At 34.6% G+C, this 23,991-nt stretch overlaps 1 protein-coding gene across 2 annotated transcripts in view; it reads right to left on the reverse strand.

The window, feature by feature from the left end:
* The window catches only part of LOC105473300 (protein tyrosine phosphatase receptor type Q), a 222,050-nt gene that overhangs the window by 80,073 nt on the left and 117,986 nt on the right, over window positions 1-23,991 (reverse strand). For both annotated transcript variants that reach the window (XM_071071389.1, XM_071071390.1), the window contains one exon: window positions 9,053-9,376. In XM_071071389.1, coding sequence (XP_070927490.1) covers window positions 9,053-9,376 — 324 coding nt within the window. The remainder of the gene's footprint in view (window positions 1-9,052; window positions 9,377-23,991) is intronic.

Genomic DNA, 23,991 nt, shown 5'->3' on the forward strand with positions numbered 1-23,991 from the left:
GTTCATAGTATTAGACCTCACTGTATGATATTTTATCTGATGCTTAAGTGAGTTATTTTCTGACTAATTTCAGACTGGCTTAAGTTGGAAAAAAATACAAAATACAAAAAAAACCCTCTCAGTTTCAATACTGGCCATGCCAGGTAAGAATGAAAATACTATAATAATTACTATTACTTTAGAATCAGATAATATGTATTTTGTGAGAATAGCATCATGTTTATAAAACAACTTTTTACAACAGTGGTCCTCAAAATGTGTCTCCAGGCGAGCAGCATCAACATCACTGGGGAAGCCATAGAAAAGCAGTTTCTGAGGCACTACCCCAGACTTACTGAATCAGAAACCGTGAGTGTGGGGCTCAGTCCTCCAGGTGGTTGTAATGATTGTAGTTCAAGTTTAAGAACCACTGCTCTATAATGTCAACATGCCATTTGAAGAAATAGTGACACTGCTCTTCAGATGAGATGACCAATGATTACAACTCTTAGAAATAGGGGTGGAAAAAGGGAATTGAATTATTCCTTCTGTGAAGACTAGGGAAGCAGATATAAAGGAAGTTTGGGGGCTGGTAATCAACATGGAAACATGTATCAAGCCATCAAATTCTCCACAGACTGGTCTCCTCCTACCTTTCATTCTATTTTAATTCTGGATAAACTATGAAGAGGGTTCTCCCTACTCACTTCCTCCCATCTCAAAGTTTCTAGAATAATAACAGGTCAGCATGTTCCATTAGAGCATAAAATATCACCGCTTTCATGCTACCATGAAGCTCTGCATTGGAACAACCTGGAATAATTCAGGTAAGGCCATCACCATAATGGAGTCTTAGGACCAGGATAAATGTTGCTATTTTCTTCTCATATTCATTTGTATGCAGGCATAATTGGGGTAAAAAAATATCTAGGATATCATTAAAGAAAAATAAAAACCAAGGGTTTCAGAAACCTCAAAAGTATAATTTTGAGGTGTGTGTCAAAATTCTCACTCAATTTGTCTTGGGAGATGATTGGGCAGTTGGATAGCTTCTCTATGTGATATTAGCTAGTACCTCTCCATCTCTTGGTACTTGTCTACAACCCTGAGGCTTTGCTCAAGTCCTAGTCAAGATCTAAGAGTGCAGACTCTGTGCTAGAAATAAAGACTTATGAATGAATTAATGTTTTAAATACCTAGAATAGTACCAGCACATAGCGAACACCCAATAAGGTAAGTCATTGCTAATATTCTTCACTGTGCAGCCTAGGGCTCTCATTTTATTTACTATGCATGAACAAAAAGTGACCAAGACTCCATACATAGTAATCCTAGGATTTTTCTATAATTTGGAATTTTCATAGTTAAATCAGAATTTTCTCTACTTTCTTAGTAAATGCAGAAGAAATGGGAGCTGAAATTTTGCTGACCTAGGGCCTAATGCTGAGCTAGAACTTAGAATTGAGGTTAAAGACAAAAATTCACAATGCATTACACCTACTTTACGCTTCTTGCTGAATGAACAGAAAGAAGATTCTCAGAAGCATAAAAGTTAATTCGATTCAACATGAAATTTAGTTTGAGATCCCAGAGAAAATAGGAGAATTCATTTGAAGTTTAAAAAGATAAAATACAGCTAAGCTATAAATGGGGAGAAAATTTCCTCCCCTTTTTCCTTTATGAAAAGCAGACTTTCTAAAATATTGATGATTTAAAAAAAAAAAAACAGTGATAATCCTTACACTTTTCTCTGTTTGATTTTTAGTGATTTTGCTCCAACTTTCCACTTGCTTATGTAAATAGGATTTCAAAACAAGTATTTTTATTTTAATTCTAGAATATTTGCATCATAACCTAGCATAAGGTCTTTTGACATCAGATATATAGTTGAATGCTTTATTACTTTAATATTATATGATTTCTATGATTTCCTTTAAATTATGATTTCACCCATATATCTCTTCTTTGTAATCACACTTAGCACTCCAAATTTAAACATCATTCTTCCTCTTTGTTCTTTCATGGACCATCAACCTATTATAATTCTGTCTCACTATACATATTTATCACCAGCTCATTATCTCAGTTAATCATTTAGATATTTTTAATGCTTCTCCAATCTATTCTGAATTGGGCATTTATTATTTTCCTTCACTGTTTGAAATATTCCTAAATGCAATAATTATTTCTTTCCTATATGCAATAATTCATATTTTTATATGTAATAGGAATATTTCATATATGCAATTATTTATATTTCTTATGTTAATTAATGAAAAGAAAAATCACAAAATGATCAACAATATAAAATAGACTGGTTTTGTGAAATAAAAGAAGCTGAATATATCAAACATGAAAAGCAACTGGCCAGGAGAATTTTGATTTTGGCAGTAACAATGCAAGTATTTGAAAGACAAGATTTAGACCAAAAAAACTGAAAAAAATCCGTATGAACTATTTTAAAATACGGAGAATTTTGACACTGTACTACTTTAACAATAAAGTCAAATGCCTTTCTTCCATATTCATAAAAAGTCTTAGATTAAAAGTAGGCACAGGGGACAGAAAGGTACATAAGACATGCTCAGCTGGCTATTTCTGCTTTTAAGGAACTCAAAGTCCCACAAAAGAAAGAGAGAGAAATAACTATGATGCAATATGCTCACTTGTTGAGAAACAAGTTTTGGGAGGTGGGACTGGAAATAAGGATTTCTGAAAGGCTTCTCAAAAGAGATACTTAAAAACATAGCAAAAAGATAGCTGGTCACCAGAAGAGGAGGAAAGAAAGGACAATAAGAAAGAACAGCAAAGATTCTGGACCATAAAGGAGAAAGAATAGTGCCTGTATGAGAAATATAAACCAAATCATAAGTGACCTTGTAGAGCTTACTAATGGACATAGTTTTAACATGCAGGCAAATAGAAAATGATCAAAGATTTTCAGCAGAGGAACATCATGGTCAGGCAGGTGTATTGAAATGCTGAGTTCAGATGAATGGTAGAAAATGAGAGCAGAAAGACTAGTTAATCTCTTTTGTAATCATCTAAGAGATAAATGTAAAAGTCTGGATTTAGAGACACTTGAAAAGAAAAATAAACAAATACAAGAGATATTTAGAAGGTAAATACAGTAGGACTCAGGTTTTGCCTTGTGGGGGATGAGAGTAGGTAAAAAGAATTAAAAATGATTTCTAGGTAACTAGTTTGAAGAACTAGATGAATAATGGTGTGGTAAACTGAGACACGGAACACATAGAAAGGAAAAGACTTGCAAGAGAAGGTGGCAATATGGAATTTGAGATGTCTATGGGAATCTAAGTGGTTATACCAATAACTTCAATATTCAGGCCTAGAGGACAGAGAAGTTGTCTTGAATTACCCATTAGGGAGTCCTGCGCAACTAATTTAGAAGACTTTCAACAGCATCTAACTAATTTTGCAGAAGTGCAACCATCATGTCTAGAATAAATGATATTTATTTTCTCTAGTGGTAGCAAGATGGAGCCCATTTTAATACTGCACTGCCACCAAATGAACTTCTAAATGTCTTGAATTATAGATTCCTATTTATTTATGGCTAAAATCACTTCTTAACATGATATAATTGCTTCTTTATAAAAAGGATAATTTCTATCTCTGTTACTATAACATTTATCACATAAGTGCATTACACAGTTTAGAAGAAACTAAGGAAAACAACCAAACATACAGTAACACATTATTCCTAATTTTAAATAATGTTAAATTGTACTTTGCCCTCTATTTAGTTTTTCTTCTTTTTTAGATCATAAAGTTGCATTCCTTAGAAACTTCTTTGATGAGGCATGTTTTGTTGAATCTTTTTTTTAACCTAACAGATGTTTGGGTAGTTAAAATTCCTCATGAGTATGGTATCCTGTGGTTTTCACAACCTAAGTGTTACCCCAGGAATTTTCCTTTCTTGCTGTCTTCCAGTCTTGGTGGTCTATAGGAGATGCACATTACGAGACTCCCATTTCGTTCCGTACTAATTTCACACCCACACTCCTTTAAAGTTGTACATTTCCTCAGCATTAAGTATCTATTGTGCACCACAGAGACATTTAACAGCTTTTGACTTTACATCACCACCACATATATACACACCACTCAAATTGCTTTTGACTTTAAGGATAATCGGAAAAGTAGATGAGTAAAATAATTTTCAAGACTATAATGTTTCAAGTTAAATATTTCTGCCATTTTTTAAAAATTTCATGCTTATATTTGTATCTATACACTCTGAGCATGCAGTAGAATTATGGCTATTATACGGATTAGTTGAGGACAAAAGCAATTTGTCTTCAATGATCTAGGTAAGAGCATGTGAGAGAAAGAATGGTTAGCTTGAGTTGTTTGAACGTTGTTTCCCTTATTTATTCTGTTTTACAGGTGTACATTCAGATTCACAGGGTAATCCAATTTAAATCTCAGCTTGCATTCTGACTTTTCTCCCTGATCTTCCATTCTGATGCTCTTCGTTATGGGCTCAGATAGTTAATGATAACATGTTTTCTGATTATATAATCCATTGTAGAAACTTTTATAATATTTATTATTAAAACTAGGTGGTCTTTTATTTGAGTTACTCAAATTTTAAACAATTTGATTTCAAACTACCCATTAATCAATAACTCTTTATCGAGAAGATCCAGGTTTTGACAAGATGTTATATTAGTAAGTGCTTGAGTACGATTTTATGTCATTAGGATAAAATGCAGTTCTCTGAGATAGTTATTTTGTGCTATTTTATATTGTTGTTTAGTCTTTTCTCTAATTCAGAGAAAGAGTTATTGTTTTATCTTATATCATTAAACAACATACCGCATTTTTATTTTATTTTTGAGACGGTGTCTGACTTTGTCACCCAGGCTACTGTGCAGTGGCGCAATCTTGGCTCGTTGCAAGCTCCACCTCCCGGGTTCAAGCGATTCTCCAGCCTCAGCCTCCCAAGTAGCTGGGATTATAGGTGCACACCACCATGTCCAGTTAATTTTTTTTTGTATTTTTAGAAGAGACAGGGTTTCACCATGTTGGAAAGGCTGGTTTCAAATTCCTGACCTCAAACAATCTGCCCACATCACCTCCCAAAGTGCTGGGATCACAGGCATGAGCCACCACATGATCCATGCCACATTTTTGAGTCAATTATACATAATACAAAACTTATTGATTTTCTTCATCCAAATTATTTTTTGAGTTTGCAAAATGGCCATTATATTTTCATCTTTGTTATGCAGAAGCAACATCTATGAATGCCTTATTTTTAATATTAAAAGGATTATTGCTCTTCAAGACTTTTGTTGCTTAACTGTTCTAATTTCTTTTATTCTTACGTTATTTCACCATATATATGATGTGGCAATAAAATATGCAGTGTATTTTTGTCTTTTGTATCAAATATAATCTCAAATTATCTCTTCCTGACTTAATATAATAAATAGAACTTTTATTTTGATGTATGCTTATGAAATTCAGAAATTCAAATGTACAATATTTATCATTAGAAAAATGTCTTCTATTCCATTGGAAGCAAACATTTCCTCCATTCTTGAAACTAAAAGAAGAGTAACCAACTAATTGTCAAAACTTAAACAATTATTCTCACCCATATGTGACTACTTAGTTGAAAAGCTGTGAGTTTTGAGAATACAATCATATGTTTGTTATCACAAAATTGAAAAATATAAATCTTTTCATCTTTCTCTCCTAATCACAGTGGTAGAAAGTCCATTTTTTGTGTGTCCCCTGGAAATAAAATATGGCCATAGAACTTAAAAGGTGGTAAGAAGTGGAGGAAATGGGGTGGAAATAATGATATCCAAGTGGAAAGACTTGAGAATGTAGGATTATTTAGAAATCCAACTTTTCAGTTTCATTTACCAACTTCTGAACTGATCATGTTATATGTTGGTTTATGCTAATTAAACATCTTGTATAATAGTGTCAAGTGTGCCTGCAAGGGACTGTGCATTTAAAAAGTTCACTTCCTGGCTCAGTGTGGTAATTAGAAGCAGGTACTCCTCAGTGAGATACTCAGAATGGGAACCCTTAGTGGCAGCAGGCACAAAGGCACAGGCATATTTTAATCAAAGGTTACAAATCAGCTGTCCACAAGTCAGATCTAGGCTACTGATGTGTTTGGTTCCAATCTCTGGGCATTTACTTATTTCTGTTTTCTAGTTGTATTAGAATAGTTATTTCTTGACAAAATCATCAGGTTCAAAATAACCATACCTACTGACTAACCCCAAAGTAAACTGAATTTTTCCCATATTTTTGCTATCTTTGTGATAGCATCATCATCCTTGTCATCACCTGCACTGGAAAACAATCTTTTTTGTCCTACCCACTGGAACTTATTCAATCAAATTTCTCTCATTCAGGGAATATTTATAGAGTATTTCCTGGTACTGGGAACTATTCTAGACAACAAGAAAATATGGGTGGGATGGTGGCTCATGCTTGTAATCTCAGCACTTTGGGAGGCCAGGGCAGGAGGATCACTTGAGCCCAAGAGTTCAAGACCAGCTTGGGCAACATAGTGAGACCTCATCTATATCAAAAAAATTTTAAAAAATTTAGCCAGTCACAGTGGCATGTGCCTGTAGTCTCAGCTACTTGGAAGGCTGAGGTGGGAGGATTACTTGAGTCCAGGAGGTCAAGGCTGTGGTAAGCTGTGATCATGCCCCTGCACTCCAGCCTGTGTGAAAGAATGAGATCTTATCACAAAAAAAAGCAATAGTAATGATCAAGGCAGACCTTAAACAGAAGCAAATAAAAATGATCATGTAATTATAAATATTCATTAAAATAACATGATATTATATAAGATTACTGCATGACTATTTTAACTATTTTTAGATTGAGTGGTCAGGGAAATTCATTCTGAGCAGAGATCATTTAAGTAGAGATCTATGTTATAAGAAGCTGCTCATGTGAAGAAGGAAGTGGAAGAACATTTTGGTCAAAAGAAACAGGGAACGCAAAGGTGCAAATTCTAAGAATTTATTTTGTGTAAGCAAAAAAAAAAAAAAAAAGTCTAGTATGAGTGGAAGACAATGGTATAGGGGAACATGGCTATAAATAATGTTAAAGTTTAAGGTAAGAGTCAAGTCATATAGGGCTTGTTAACCATGATAAGAAATGCAAAATTTATTCTAAGAGCCATGGGAATTCATTGGTTAGTTTTAAGCAAGAAAGTGACATCATCTGCTTTAGGTTGAAAAAGACCAGTCTGGCAGTGTAAGAGGCTAGTTAGGCTAGTGATGTGGGAGCAGTAATGAAGAGTTGGACTAATGTAATAGTAATGCAAATGGAGGAATTGGGTTAGATAGTGTGGTTGAAATGAATCATGGGCAAGATTGAGGAGGAAAAGAACAGTGCCTGGATTTTCATTTTCTGCAAACAGATAAATAATGATATGAGAAGGTTTGGTATTTGATCATGATAATTTAGAGAAGTATATTCAACACACAAGCCCAGTGATTAGTTGATCAGGCAGATATACTGATCTGGAGATCTAGGCAGCATTCAGGACTGGATATAGTATTTGAGAATAATCGAGATGTAAGTAGACTTTAAAGCTATAGACCAGAATAAGAGCAGTTAGGGTAAAATCTCCTTGGGGTTGTGTGTTGATAAAGAAGAAAAAAGGGCCAAGTATAGCTCTCTCATCTCTCCAATGCTTACAGTTAAAAAAACAGAAGGGCAGACCTTACAGAAACCAAGTGTCAAAGTACCAAAAAGAGAAAAGGTTGGACAATTGTGTCAAAGGCTGAGTTGTCAGGATTCTACCTCAAATGTTGAATTATATTAACAGACATTTGTTGAACATTTACTATTACAAACATTATGCCAGATACTCTGGGAAATTATAACAAGAGACACAATTGGTGGCCTAGAAAATAAAGCCCTCTAGATCAAAGTTTATTTCACTATCTATATCTATAAGTGCTAACATGGTATTTGTCACTGAAAATCTATGTCTGTGTGTGTGTAGGTATATTACTATGCTAATAAGTATCAAAAATGTTTAAGAACATGTGATTTGGATTTGAAAGGGATCATCTTTTAAGAGCCTCAGTCAAGATAGGAAGATGATAACATAAGGTCTATATCTGAAGGGTTTATATGGGATGGGTGGCCTGGCAAACCTGAAATTTGCTCTGGAGGGCTGGGGCAGAAATGGCATTTCAGAGAATGCAGTCATTCCCCAGAGCTCTGGCTTGCAGGACTTGATTTGCAACTTATTTATGTTGCATAGAAACCATCACAATTCTATGTAGACAGAGTTCAGGATAAGGAATATAAATTTATTTACTTAATTATGGTTAATTATATTCTCCAAGCAAGCAGGACAAACAGTTAACTATAAACAACAAACCTACGTTGCAAGAGCAATCTTTACTTATACATTGATGGTTTGTATGGAAAAGCATTTAAAGTCCTGAAAGATGTATAGATGGCAAAATAATTTCGAGTATTTGTGTTTCTTCTCTGTATTTTTTTCTTCTTCCTATCTCAAGCTAGGAGTTGAACGCTTGATAATTCTTTGCCTCAGAATTTTGTGCAGTTGAAAAATACAAGCTGAAAAACTACTTGCAGACAGATCAGTCAGGGTTATTGTGGTCACACGTGTTTGTGTGTAAGTTTGAAGTCACTGAAAATGTCGTAAAGTTGGGCTTAAAAGCAGCAGAGCCTCCAAATATGTAAAAAAGAATGTGGGCCTGGGTCAAGGGCATTAGATGATAATCAGTATGGCTTAATGGTAGAGCATCAGAGAAGCTTCCCACAATGCACTGTTGCAATATGAGATTCTAGGACGTTGGCACAACTTTGGGAGTTTGAGAAAAGCCCTAATAATGACTAACATTGAATTTCTCTTTGGGTTTCAACTAAATTAAAAATAAACATGTTGTTATATATGGTAGTGTCCTCAGTTATTTCTATGTTCAGTGATTTTATACACAATTAGATTAAGTATAAAGCATAATATATAGACAGATACAGAATATAACAGAAATCAATATGTATATGTCAGGACAATACTCACGGCCAGGCAGAGTTTGCGTAGAAATCCAATTTGAAGCATTGCCATAGCCAGCACTGGTGCTGGCAGCCACTTGGAATCTATACCATCTAAATTTCTTTAATCCATATACTGTTTCTTCAGTTAAGTTAGCTTCATAGAGGTATTGAATTTTTTGATATTCAACACATTCTTCGGATTCCCATTCTCTGCATTTTTGAGCACGAAGCTGAGTGGTAATTTTGTAATTTTGAAAGTAGCCAAGGATAGTGTCAGGTCTTATCCATGTCAATGTTGCACTAGTTGACTGTACATCAGAAAAAGCAATATTTGTGGGAACACTGGGAACTAAAAATTAAAGGGAAAAATTAAAAGCAGTTACAATTACCAAACACTTTGTAAACAGAAGAAAGAATAGAATTCTATTATGGAGCAGCTAGTAGAGATCTGTCAAATTACTATAGCATTTAGATTAATTATTCCCACACTTAATGAGAAGAACCTTAGAGTGATGCTTCCAGGACCACCATTTTAAAAGGGTAGAGGGCAAAATAATTGTAATTTATTAATTCTTAATTTTGCTTCCAAATTCAATCATATGTGGCTTATATAAACAAACTTTGGCTTCAAATAGAACTACTTCACTGTTACAAAGGAAAACTATATGCTCATGTCATCCTAAGGACTTCCCTAGGTATGGTTTGAGTTTGTAATATTCAGTACCAAGGGAAGATATTTGTGTATTTAAATGTCTAAATAAACACAAACACATCTTATATCTAGTAAATGTTGATTATAAAACAATTTTAAATAAACAATATTACTGACAGTTTTTAATGTATATAATTCATCTATTCTTTATTTTATCTCAGGTATATTTAGAATTAACACATGGTCCTACTTAGAGTCATTTATTTGCTTTCATACTAACTATTGGTTTGCCAAATGCATACCATGTGTCAGGCTCTGAGCCTGGTGTTAGGGATTGAGGATACAATAAAGCTCATGTCCTGTTTTCAAGAGACAGATTATTGGGCAAGTAATATAAGCATGTTACGGTTAGAAATATGAAAGAGCAATCAATTAAGTGGTATTGGAACTCTTCTCAACCATGCCTTTCTTTGTATATCTTCAAGGACCTTTATTAAGAAGATGGAGATAAAGAGAATCTAAATGATGACATGTGAAAATTACATAATTAATGCAAACTGTATGTTAATATTCACATTTAAAAAAAGAAAATTAATAAACATTTAGAAGGCTCATTGATCTCTAAAGATATATTAATTCAACAGTCAATAAATATCTAAGAGCATCTAATATGTACAGGTAGAATTGTAGGTGCTGAAAATACAAGGAACAAAACAGACAAAACTTCCTGTCCCTGCAAAATTTAAATTCGGGGTGCTATAAACAATAAAAGTATCAATAAGCATTGTACATAGTCACCTTTTGTATCCACAGGGTACTGGCTCCCAGACCTTCCATGGAGAACAAAATCAGAAGATGTTCAAGTTCCTTATATAAAATGGTGTAGTATCTACATATAAACTACACACATCTTCTCATATAATTCAAATAATCTTAGGTCATTTATAACACCTAACACAATGTAAATGCTCTATAAATAGCTGTTGTACTATTTAGAGATTAATGCCAAGAAATAAAACTCTGGGCACGTTGGGTACAGACACATTTTGGTTTTGTATATTTTCCATCTGTAGTTGATTGAATCCACAGATGCAGAACACACGGATTCGGAGGGCCAACTGTAGTGTTTTGGATGATGATCAGTGTTATGGAGAGAAAAAGAAGAATAGGAAGAAGGAGAGTTTCAGGGATACTGAAAATTTAAATTAGGCAATCAGAGAAGGGATTAGAAGATACTAAGTTCCATATGTAGGCAGGGGACCTAGCCATGTGAATATTTCAGAAAGAGAAATTTGAAGCAGAGGAAACTGTATAGTTGCAGGCATGGCTGATATATTTGGAGAGTAACAAGAAGTCCTGAGTGACCGGTAGAAGCTACCAGTGTGTGACACTAGAGGACATTGTCATGGCTTTCATTTGAGCAGAGAAGTGGCAGCCTCTCTCTTTCACAGAATCACTCTAGCTACTGTGTTGAGAACAGACTAAAGGGTAACAAGGCTGGAAACAAGGAGAGTAATTAGCAGGCAACTGCAATGTCAACACAAGAGATCACGGTGGCCTGGTCCATGGTAGTAGCGGCAGAAGCAAAAAGAAACATTCAACTCTTGAATATAATGTGAAGGAGAGCTGGCAAGGTTTGCTGATGTGTGGCATGTGAAATAACAGAGAAAGAGAGGAATAAAAAATGCCCTAAGGTTTTTGGATTGAGCAAATAAAAAGATGAAGTCACTATTAATCAAGATGTGGGTGACTGCAAGAGGGGTAAGCTTTGGGGAGGAAGATTAACAATTTTTTTTGAGTAGGTTAACTTTGAAATTCCTCTCAGATACCCAGAAGGAGATGATATCAAATACTAGATAGATGCTTGATTTATATATAAATAAATAAATATATATATATATATATATATATATATATATTTTTTTTTTTTTTTACCAAAACTGGAAGAGAAGGTATAAAGCCGTGGAAGATAGTTAGTAGATTAAAGTCTTATAAGATTCAATTACTTTATTTTTAAATGTTAATATTTATTATCAAATCTTACTACATTTAATTGAACATTAACCTTAAAAGTAGCAGTAAGATAGATCACTTGGCACACTACTTACCACAAATTCTGTTTTACCTTTATCTATCATGAAGAAAAGCAATTAGAGAAAACACTATCTTTAGGGAAAAAAATGTACATTTATAGAGGAAGAAGTTTTAGAATTGGCTAAAAAGTAGAATTTTCATAATTTTTTCAAATCCCTCAGCCACTAAATTTGAACTCAGATCATCTGAACATAAGATACATTTTCAAAATATTCTAACATAAATCAGATGCGTTTGATTGACTTGGGTGTTCAGAAAATGTTTTTAGAGAAGAGATGGCACGAGAGATGGAATTTCACTGATTGTAAAAGTGGAGATCACAGAAGAGAGGGTGATATGAGCTAAGATGAGTTAAACTGCAGCTTGTAATTCATGTCGGCAATAACAAACAGAAGGACTGCACAATAGCTTGGGGACTTACTGTGTCAGAGGAAACTATAGATAGCTTGTCAGGCAATGGAAAGCTATAAAAAATGTCACAGTATGTCCAGAGGTACATTTTATTAAGTCTAGTCTGGTAATTGCAAAACAGGAAAAGGGAGAAATTCAGAGACTACTTGATTTGTCCAGGAAAGAAGAAATTAGATGATAGCAACAGGACAGAATTCAGTTTTTAAGATATATATTTGGCAACTTAATCCATAAGAACACACAAATAAATGAGAAAATCACATAATCTCAGAATTTGGAATTGAGAGATCATCTTGGTCATCTTGTCTCTTTGTCTGACCTTTGTGTCTGCAGATATCCCGCAAGATTCCTGGTCCCTGTACAAACAGATTCTTCCACTTACTCAGCCAAACACTGATCTAGGTCCAGATGGAAAGCTATGTTGCTGCTGTAACTAAGAATCTTAATCATTTTACTTTAAAATAGAGAGGTATCCCGTGGACATGACCTTATAACCTGAGCCCTCTAAAAGGAGAATAGTATTTTTGGCCATTTTCAGAAAAGGAAGTCAAAGCTTTAAAGAGATGGATTCAGTGCACAAAAATTTCTCTATTGCTGGCTTTCAAGAAGGAGGGAGCCACATGATAAGGAACACAAAATATTTAGGAGCTGAGAGAAGCCCTTAGCTAAAAGCCCTCCAGGGAAGGGGCTGTCAGTCCTATGACTGCAAGGAACTAAATTCTACCACAACCACATGAACTTGGGAGAGGATCCTGAGTTACACAAGAAAATGTTGACTGACAACTTGACTTCAGCTTGTGAGAATAAGTAGAGAACCTAGGCACAGCATGCCTGGACTTCTGACCTATAGAACTATGAGCTAATAAATGGGTATGGTTTTAAGCCAGTAAGTTTGTGACAATTTGTTACACAGCAATAGAAGATCAATACAATCATTACGTGATTACAAAATGAGCGATCACTACCTACCCAGTCTCTGCTTACATATAGAGAGCAAGGGGAAACTCAACATCTCAAGGGGAGTTTATTTTAAAATTTATTTTCAGATAGCTCTATTAGTTTGTATAGCCTGCATTATTTTGAACTGATACTTACTTTCCTATAAATCTTAGCTCTGCACTATAAACCCACCCCATAAAAGATTGAGATTTTGCTTCCATATCCATCTCAATAAAAATATTGAAAAATCGCTGCAAAAGATATATTTACTTGTAGGTTATATACACATAAAATGTCAATGTACATATCAGATCTTGTCTCTAAGAGTCTACACTACTGAATTAAACAAAATGGTGATTCAATAAATATTTTTTGAATGTATGAGCAAATGAATCAAGGGTATAACAGGGGACTTTATTTAGCTTTCCTGATGAAGGATAATTTAATTAGAGACCTGAAGGATAAGAAGAAGCTTCACAGATAAAACAAAATCAGTATGTGTGAAGGTGTTAAGACCCTGAAGAAGAAGGGAGTGTCACACATTGAAAACACTTAAAGAAGGCTGTTGGGTCTACAAGGAGATGAATGGGAAGAGAAGAAGTAGGCAATGTAGGTGGAATCACATTACACTAAGTCCTTAAACCAAATGTATGACTTTTAGGTTTATCTGAAGTACAGTGGGATACTTGAAAAGTTTTTTTTATTTTTATTTTTTGACAAAGTCTCACTCTGTGACCCAGACTGGAGTGCAGGCTTCCCTTTCTTTCCATCTAACCTCATATCCCACTCTCTTCCTCCTCCCAGTCCCTTCTCTCACTTCCAAAGAATATACCTAGAGTGACTGTCTTAGTTTCAGCTGCTGTAGCAAGTTACTATAGACTGAGTGATTTACAAACAACAGAAATTTATTTCTCATCATTCTGGAACTGAAAGTCAGAGATCAGGGGTGCCAGCATGGCGGGTTTCTGGTGAGAACCAGCCTCTTGACTCCAGACTGCTGGCTTCTTATTGTGTCCTTGTATAGCAGAAAGAGGGCAAAAGAGCTCTCTGCAGTCTTCTTATAAGAGTACTAATCCCATTCATGAGGGTTCTACCCTCATGACCTAATTACCTCTAAAAGGCCTCACCTCCTAATAGCATCACACAGGGAGTTGGGACCTCAACATATGATTCTGGGGGTGATACAAACATTCACTCCATTGCAGAAAATTATTTGTTATACAGACAGGTCACTTTTGAGAGTAAAAGGCAATGTCTATTGGATGAAATGCCAGCACAACAAGCATAAACCCAGACTGCCCTGGGAATTGGGATTTAGGGTCACTATATATATATGCTTTGGATATGTTTTGGCTTTTTCTTTAGTGTTTGGAGTTGTATGGAGTAAGCACATTGAAATGGATATATCGAATTTGATTTTACCAGCCCCTGTGAAATGATATTAAGCTGTGTCCAATATTTGCAACAAACAAGCTGTAATATATAAGCCTACGCTTTCATATTCCACACATATGTGTGAGTAAATCTGTAAGATAATCATTGCTAGGTAAAACATATGCATATTTGTAGCATTGGTAGACATTGCTAAATAACACTCCAGAAAGGTTTTACCAATACCTACGCCTGTCAACATGCATAAGAGTGCCTGTTCCCAACACACTTGCCAACAGAGTATGCCATAAAAGTTTCAGAAAGGAAAAAATATAATTCACTGTGAAACTTATTGCACTTCTCTCCCTTTAAATTCCTTTTCTATAAACTATCATTTGTATTTTTTCCTACTTTTTTTTCTATTGGGTGGAAGGCTTTGCTATTTATTTATTTAAGGCTTTACTATAACCTTCTTGTGATACTTGATGAAGACATATTCTCCAAATCTGTTATCTTTTTATTTTGCTGATAGTTTTTACTATGCAGAAATTTTTACTTTTTTTTTTTTTCTTGAGACAGAGTCTTACCCTGTTGCTCAGGCTGGAATGCAGAGGCACAGTCATGGCTCATTGCAGCCTCAACCTCCCAGGCTCATATGATCCTCCCAACCCAGTCTCTCGGGTGGCTGGAAACACAGGTGTGCGCCATCACACCCAGCTAATTTCGTACTTTTTGTAGAGATGGAGTTTCACCATGTTTCCTGCGCTGGTCTTGAACTCCTGGGCTCAACTGATCCGTCCACCTCAACCTCCCAAAGTGCTGGGATACAAGTATGCACCATGGCACCTGGCCTTGAAAAGTTTTATATCGACTTTTCTTTTCATTAAAATCTTACAGTCTACTCTTTCCTCATGAGAATCAGGGTCCAAATACTTTCCTTCTTTTATTTATTTATGTATTTATTTATTTATTTATTTTTAGCTCTACCACCAGTCACCTTTCCCATGTTTCAATTTTCTCTCCTAGAGTTTGCTAAATTACTGGAAGTAGGAGGGAAATATTCACTAGCTAATGAACTAGAGAAGGCAGAGGAAGCTGCCCTTTCCTAATCCCATCTGGAGGGATGACTAGATGCCCATGCCTCTATGACCAACTATTTTTTCCTCCAATGTTCAGATTTTAGGATAGCTGGTGTTTGTTACTAGCATATTTTGCTACATAGTAAAAATTTTCAGCAGATCAATATTCATTCACAGACTCTAGTATTCTCCAATTAAGTTTTCAGAGAAGGAAAGGTCTTATAAAGAAAAACCACAAAATCCAGGCAAGAGTTATTTGTAACCTGGCTATGGAAACATAATGACAATTTCAGTCTCCTATTATGTGACAGGCACAGTGATGGGACACTGGAACCTACTGGCACTCAATAAGTGTTTGTTGACTGTGGAAATAAATGATGGTTCATTGAAACAGCCTTCTGTTTTCATGCGGTACAAAATCTAGTCCACATTTTCACTCAAATGTGCTTAGAAAGACAAACCAGAAATGAGTCTGCTCTGAGGTGAAATATATTGTATAACTTGTAGAATTTTTTTTAAACAAGCCTACCTCAGAAGTATTCATAAGTGACCAGCAGTAACCTTCATTTATATCCAGTATCTTCTCTTTGATGAACTGTGTGCTGAACTAGACTATTTCAAGGCAACTGCCCTATTGAATTACAGATACAAAAAGGATTACACTCATTTCAGCATGGAGAATCAGATTTCCATTCTTTAAGAATGACTAAAAACCTCAAACTTTTTCTATCCACAGATGGTACTAATTTGAACACATCATTCCATGCTTCCTGGAGTAATCACACAGCTTGCTTAGATTTTCTAAACATGACTGAACTGTGATGAAGCGATCAACATTAACTGCCAAGGTATTCAGTAAATTACATTTCTATTCATAAATTATTCTTATCACTAAAATACTTTCATCATGGTTGAAATTAGGGTCTGTAGATCTAAATAAGCAAGATTTGTTATATGTTTAAATGCATGAGAGTTTTTAGTGACTAGTAAATTCTACTTAGAAGATGAAAATGTGCATAAAATGTAATTATTCTGTAAACTTCTGAATATCAATTATTAGAAATTGCCAAACTCTCCTGATAGGATTGTGAAGGTAGTTAGTTTTGTATTGACTTCTCATTGACCTGGATAAGTACACTAACTTGGATGACCAAGTTTAAATTCTTTATTTATGACTATATATTTTTATTTTTCAGGAACAGATGTACTCTCTTTTAAGTAAAACAGATGTCTGAAAAGTTATATTTGTGAATTATATTTATAAAACATACAAAATTATCAACCTAGTCTTCCCAAGTTTATTAAGAATATTTTTGTCTCTAGAAATTTTAAATAATCTAGTATCCTTTTAGAAACACAACATGCAAACAGATAATTTAAACATACACAAATAAAAGTAAAATTTGCTAACACTAACATAGTGTGGATCAATATAAAAATGGAAATACCGTCAAAGTTAAGTTCAAAGCAAATTTCAGCATACCAGATATAAATTTTACACTAGCTTGAATTTAATCAATAGCATTTATTGAACATTCACATTGAACGATGTGGGCTGGTTACAAGTCAAGGTATAAGCATCTTTTCATATATTGATGAAAAATATTTTAGTTAATAGAAATAACTACAAAGAGGTAAAGGCAACAGGACAAAGAAGAAGATCTGGGAGCTCTAAATCAAAGGGACAACTGAGGATTAGTAAAGATGTGAAAGAAAAAAGGTTCAAGTGGGTTGAGTATGGGGAGAGATATGTAAGTGGCAACAAAATGTTTCTCAAGGGCTGGGAAGAATCTTAGGCTGAAGGAAAATAGTCTAACTAAGGCAGTAGTAAGAAAAAAAGTGTGGGGGATTATCAGGTATGGTGTTATTGAAAGGCAGTGAAAGTTTGAAAGCAGTTTAGGTGACTGCAGTAGGTGATACAGAAACAACTGACAGAAATTAATTAGTGACATATAAACTTAAAGAAAAGTCTGAGCCTTCATATCACTTGTTATGGGGAATAGGCAAGTTTGATAAAAACTTGTTCGATATTTTACATATAAAGCACAACGTAGATTATAATGATCTGGTAGGTTAAAAATAATTAGGAATAGAGCTAAAGAAAAATTCAAAGAAATATTGACAGGATGTGATGATACATTGAGCACAGAGAAAATAGGGTAAAACAAAAGGAATGAACCAAAGAGTTAGGTTAACTGACAAAATACACACTGTAGACTTCCTAGAAGTAAATTATAAATTTGACTCTTTATAACCAATAAATAAAACAAAGGGAAAAGCAAGATTGTAAATATTTGTTACCACAAATAAAGATAAATTAAATGAACAAAAATACAATAATCTCTGGTACTGAAACCAAAGATACATTTCTTCTGAAAAAAAACCATAAAGAGAGTACAATTTAATAAGCAATGTCCTCAACAACATCCATACACAGTAAATACTAAGTATGTTTAATTTTTCCCATTTTTACAATGTCACTCTGAATACATAGGTGGAATAATTCTCAAATATGTTTTATTGAAACTATTTCTTCAGAGATTGTAAGTATACCATTCATGTGCACCTCTCTCTGGTAGCCTGGCTTAATCCAGATAAATTTTGGAGTACTTATCAAGTTATGTAACATAAACATGATTTTGAGTGCTTGCTACTACAAAGCTGAGAATATGGACTGACCCATTCATACTAATGTGCCAAATTAGTCTTATAATATAAATATATTCAATTTGCATAAAATAGGAGTATGATATTTTAAAATTGTTTTATATGTGCTCCCATGCATGTATAGTTGGACAGTTGGGGCCCCAAATATAAAACATAGCTATAATTTTAGTCTTTAAACTATGTATTGTGAAACACTTACCTTTAAAAAATTTCTCAATAAAACTTCTGAAGAAAAAGTCATTTTTTAGAGACCACTACAAGGAAAACTAGTTACACATATAGTTATACATATTCTGTTTGGAGGCTAATATGGTTTGGTTGTGTCCCCACCCAAATCTCATCTTGAATTGTAGTTCCCGTAATCCCCATGTGTCATGGGACGGATCAGGTAGAGATAATTGAATCATGGGGGTGGTTTCCCCCATCCTGTTCTCATGATAGTGAGTTAGTTCTCATGAGATCTGATAGTTTTATAAGGGGCTTCCCCCTCCAATGGGCACTCATACTTTTCCTTGCTGCTGGCCATGTGAAGAAGGAGGTGTTTGATTCCCTTTTTGCCATGATTGTAAATTTCCTGAGGCCCTCCCAGCCATGCTGAACTGTGAGTCAATTAAATCTCTTTCCATTATAAATTACCCAGTCTCAGGTATTTCTTCATAGCAGGGTGAGAACATACTAATACAAAGGCAAAATGAGCTGGCTTGATTTATAAATTCATTAGTTTTGACAGCTGCATTCAGTAAGTCATCTCGTGAGAATATTTATTAAAAATGACACTTTGATTTTACATAGTTTATCTGAAATAGTTCTTAGAAGACTAATCAGAAAGCCGACTTAATTATCTATTGAGACCACTCCTATAACACCTGGAGACTAAACTGAACCATTGAGAGTGACGAAGAAATTAGAAAGACACACTGGCTTGTGGAGATTTACCCAAGAATGAGTGTGAGGAAATAAAATTTTAGCTTCATATCTTATTAGCAGGATAAATAGAGTTATCACAGGAGAGGTTTGTGTTAGCATACTGGGCCAGGTAAAGGAATTTGGGAGAATATCTGTATCTATAAGTAACTGAAATCATGAGAGTGAATGAACATTTGAAAGGAGTACTCATATTATCAAAACACCAGAAATGAAGAATTGAGTCTATATCAATAGTTAATGTACAATGAAGTAGAATACGAAAAAAAAAGGTCAGAAGAAACAGATAAGCATATAATGCCTAACATACATTGATGTATCATAAGTACTTGTTTAGCAAAAATGTGAATCAGTGAAGAAATCAACAGATGGATGGATCGATGGATGGATGGATGGACAGATTTCAAAAACACAGGTTCCACCAAATGTTGAATATAATTGAATGCTACTTAAAACATCTTTTTTTTTTTTTTTCTAAAAACTGTGGCTGGTCAGACACGATGGCTCATGCCTGTAATTCCAACACTTTTGGAGGTGCGGCAGGATCACCCTAGGTCAGGAATTTGAGACTAGCCTAGCCAACATGGTGAAACCCCATCTTTACCAAAAACACAAAAATTAGCTGGGTGTGGTGGCACACGCCTGTAGGCCCAGCTACTCAGGAAGCTGAGGCAGGAGAATCATTTGAACCCAGTAGGTGGAGGTTGCAGTGAGCCGAGATTGCACCACTGCACTCCCCCGTCTGGGCAACAGAGCAAGACTACATCTCGAAAAGAAAAGAAAAGAAAAGAAAAAAACCCTGTGACTGTACAGAAAAACTTTATTGATTAAAATATACACAAGGAGTGCTGAATCTAAGATTTGAGAAAATATCCATAAGAAAGAATAAAGAATTGGGATTGCTCAGGGACCCCATAAGAGAAAGCAAGAGAGAAGGAAGAGATGGAAGGAGAAACAATAGAGAAGAAAGGCTCAAAGGGCGGTGTGAGGTTGGGGACATGGACTTCAGTGGTAGAAAGCAACAAACAGAAAACTCTCTGATTGCCGAGATTTTCTTTTCTTTTTCTTTGAGATGGAGTTTCACTGTCATCGCCCAGGCTGGAGTACAATGGTGCGATCTCGGCTCACTGCAACCTCCGCCTCCTGATTTTAACCAATTCTCCCACCTCAGCCTCCTGAGCAGCTGGAATTACAAGCATGTGCCACCGCACCCAGCTAATTTTGTATTTTTAGTAGAGACGGGGTTTCACCATGTTGGCAGGCTGGTCTCGAAATCCTGACCTTGTGATCTGCCCTCCTTGGCCTCCCAAAGTGCTGGGATTACAGGTGTGAGGGTGCCAATCTGTTGCCCAGGCTAGAGTGCAGTGGTACCATCATAGCTCAGTATAACCTTAAATATCTGGGCTTAAGCAATCCTCCACCTCAGCCCCCTGAGTAGCTGGAACTACAGGCACACACCACCACTCTAGGCTATTTTTTTTTTTTAAATTTTTTGTACTAATGGGATCTCGCTGCATTGCCAAGGCTATTCCCAAACTCCTGGGCTCAAGAGATCCTTCCACCTCAGCCTTCCAAAGCTCTGTGATTACAGGTGTGAGCCAACACACTTGGCTCAAAAGATTTTTAAGAACAAAAATGTCTAATAATCAATTTAAAGCCATATGTATTATTGCAGTGTAAACTCCTCTTCTATCTACCCATCACCAAATGTCATTAAGGCTATTATACACTAAAGTGTTCAGTGTGACTAGATATTTTTGTAAAAATCTTGAAAGCAGCTCAGATTCATATTTTGCACAAAAATTTTGCAAAAGCAGCTAAAAATGTAAAAAAAAAAAATTCCAGCTTGGGGAACTCTGATCTGGTGATAACTTGTATCAAACTCTTCTGCAGATAACATGTATGAACTTGGAAAAGGAAAAAAACACAGTTATTGGCTTGAGGTGTCAGAAAATAAAGAATGAGGCTGCTAAAGTAGTTGGAAACAGAGGAGTTAGACCCAAAGTTTGGAACTAAACTCCCCATAAATCCTTGCCTAATATTTTAATTATATGTACATGATGGAGAATCCAAGGAGCACAGTAAAAAGCAACAGCTGAAAAACCGAGTGTGTGCACACACACACACAAATATATATAGCTGACATATATAATAACTCGACATCTATTAACAGTAAGTACAACAAATATAACAATAACAGCAGAAACTACAGGGAAGTACATGGGAAAACTTTTGCAAAATTCATGTATTTTATTTCCAGTTACATAAATTAAGTAGATATAATAAGTCAAGGAATCATGTTGTAGTCCCTTGAGAAGCCACTAAAAATAATAATACAAAGAAACATAGCTAAAAGTCAAGTAGAAGAATTAAAATATAATGCTAAAAATATATACTTAACCTAGTAGAAGGCAAGAAAGCAAGCAAGAACAGAGGAACTAAAAAATAAGTGATAGGATATATAGAAAACAAAGAAAAAATAGTTGATCCAAAGTCAACTAAATTAATACTAAGTTTAAATCTAAATGAATTAAATACTTCATTTAAAAGTCAGAGGTTGTCAGACAAGATTAAAGACCTGATTATATGTTGTTCACAAGAGATGTACGTTGCTGTCCACCAGACACATTTTAAATACAATACAAATAATTCAAAAGTAAGAAGAGAAAAAGATGTATGATGCAAACCACGAACAAAAGAACATGTGTTATATTAATATCAGACAAAAAAGCCTTAATACAAGGAGTGTCCCCAAATTTAAAGGGATAGTTTAGAATGATCAAAGGATCAGTTAATTGGGAAAATATAACAATTACAAATATGCATGTTTTTAGTAAAAACTTTTTTTTTTAACTGAAACTACATGAAGCAAACCTGGACAGAACTGAAAGAAAAACACCCACAGTCGTAGTTAAATATTTTATCATTTCCTTCTCAATACTTGTTAGAATGATTAGGGAAAAAAAGTGGTAATGATACAGATGTTTTGCAAAACACTATTAACCACATGGAACTAATACATAGAACATTATGGCAAAATATTTAGAAGCAAGAAAATCATAATCATCAGAAATCGATGTAATGGAAAACACACAAACAACAGAGAACATTAATTAATATAGAAGTTGGTTCTTTGGGAAAATTTATAAATTTCATAAACATTAAGATGTATAAAAAGAAAGAAAACATAATTCACATCATGAATTAAACCAGGAATATCACTGCAGATTACAAAAAAACCTTGAGCCAATTAATTGAACATTTTAAATAAAATGGTCAAGTTTCTTGGAAACATAACTTATATAAAATGATACAGAAATTACGATGGGTTAATAGGTACAGCAAACCACCATGGCACATGTATACCTATGTAACAAACCTGCACATTCTGTACATGAATCCCTGAACTTAATTTTTTTTTCTTTTTCTTTCTTTTTTTTTTTTTTTTTTTTTTTTTTTTTTTTTTTTTTTGAGACAGAGTCTTGCTCTGTCGCCCAGGCTGGAGTGCAGTGGCACGATCTCGGCTCACTGCAAGCTCCGCCTCCCGGGTTCACGCCATTCTCCTGCCTCAGCCTCCCGCTTAGCTGGGACTACAGGCGCTCACCGCCACGCCTGGCTATTTTTTTGTATTTTCAGTAGAGACAAGGTTTCACTGTGTTCGCCCGTCTCGTCCTCCCAAAGCGTTGGGATTACAGGCGCTGGGATTATAGGCGCGACCGGCCCTAAAGTAAAAATTTTAAAAAAGAAAACATAAGTAATTCTATATTTATTAAAGAAGTCAAAGTAATAGAAAATCTGCCACAATAGAAAACTCCAGGTTCAGATGGTTTCACTAGTGAATTCTATCAAAGATTTTAGGATGAAATAATAACTGTGAAAATAAAAGAGGAAAGAACATTTCCCAACCACTGACATTAGGGTAGTACAATTTTGATGTAAATATCTGAGAAAAAATGTTACAATAAAAAAAAATTATAGACCAATACCTATCCTGAACAAAAATACAACAATCCTAAGCAAAATGTTACTAAATCAAATCCAGTCATATATAGTAGGATAACGCATCTGAACAAGTGTGTTTTATCTCAGGAATGTAAATTTCATTTAACATTCAAAAATAAACCATGTAACTTGTCACAGTAAGAGAATAGAAAAGAAAAAGCAAATTATTGCCTTAAATTCAGAATCAAGTGGCAAAATCTAACACCCATTCACAATAAATACTCATAGCCAACTATAAATGAAAGAATCTTCCTCAATTTAAAAAAGGGTATCTACAGAAAGTCTACAGCCAATATCATATAAAATGATGAAAAACTAATCCTTCTCCCTGAAATTGGGAACAACACAAGGATATTGGCTTTTATCACTTCTGTTTAACACTGTACTGGAGAGTCAAGCCAGTGCTATAGGGCAAAACAAACACAAAAAGTCATGGAGTTAAGAAAGAACGAAAGAACGAAAGAACGAAAGAACGAAAGAACGAAAGAAAGAAAGAAAGAAAGAAAGAAAGAAACTTTTAATTTTAGAAGACACAATAATTTTAATATAGAATATTATTTAAAAATTTTTTAACCTTCTAGAACTAAGAAGTAAATTTAGCAAGGTCATAGAATACAATGCCAATATAAAAATTGATTGTATTTCTGTATTTTGCATCAAACTAATGACGAAAATCAATTCTATTTAGAATAACATTAAAAATTAAATACATGCAAATAATTTTAACAAAAGATGTGCAAAACTCATTTGCTTAAAACCACAAAACATCATTGAAAGAAATAAATAATTTTAAAAATGGAGAAATAGTAACATATTCATTAATAA

Source organism: Macaca nemestrina, chromosome 10 (assembly GCF_043159975.1).
Source record: "Macaca nemestrina isolate mMacNem1 chromosome 10, mMacNem.hap1, whole genome shotgun sequence".
NCBI classification, from domain to species: Eukaryota; Metazoa; Chordata; class Mammalia; order Primates; family Cercopithecidae; genus Macaca; species Macaca nemestrina.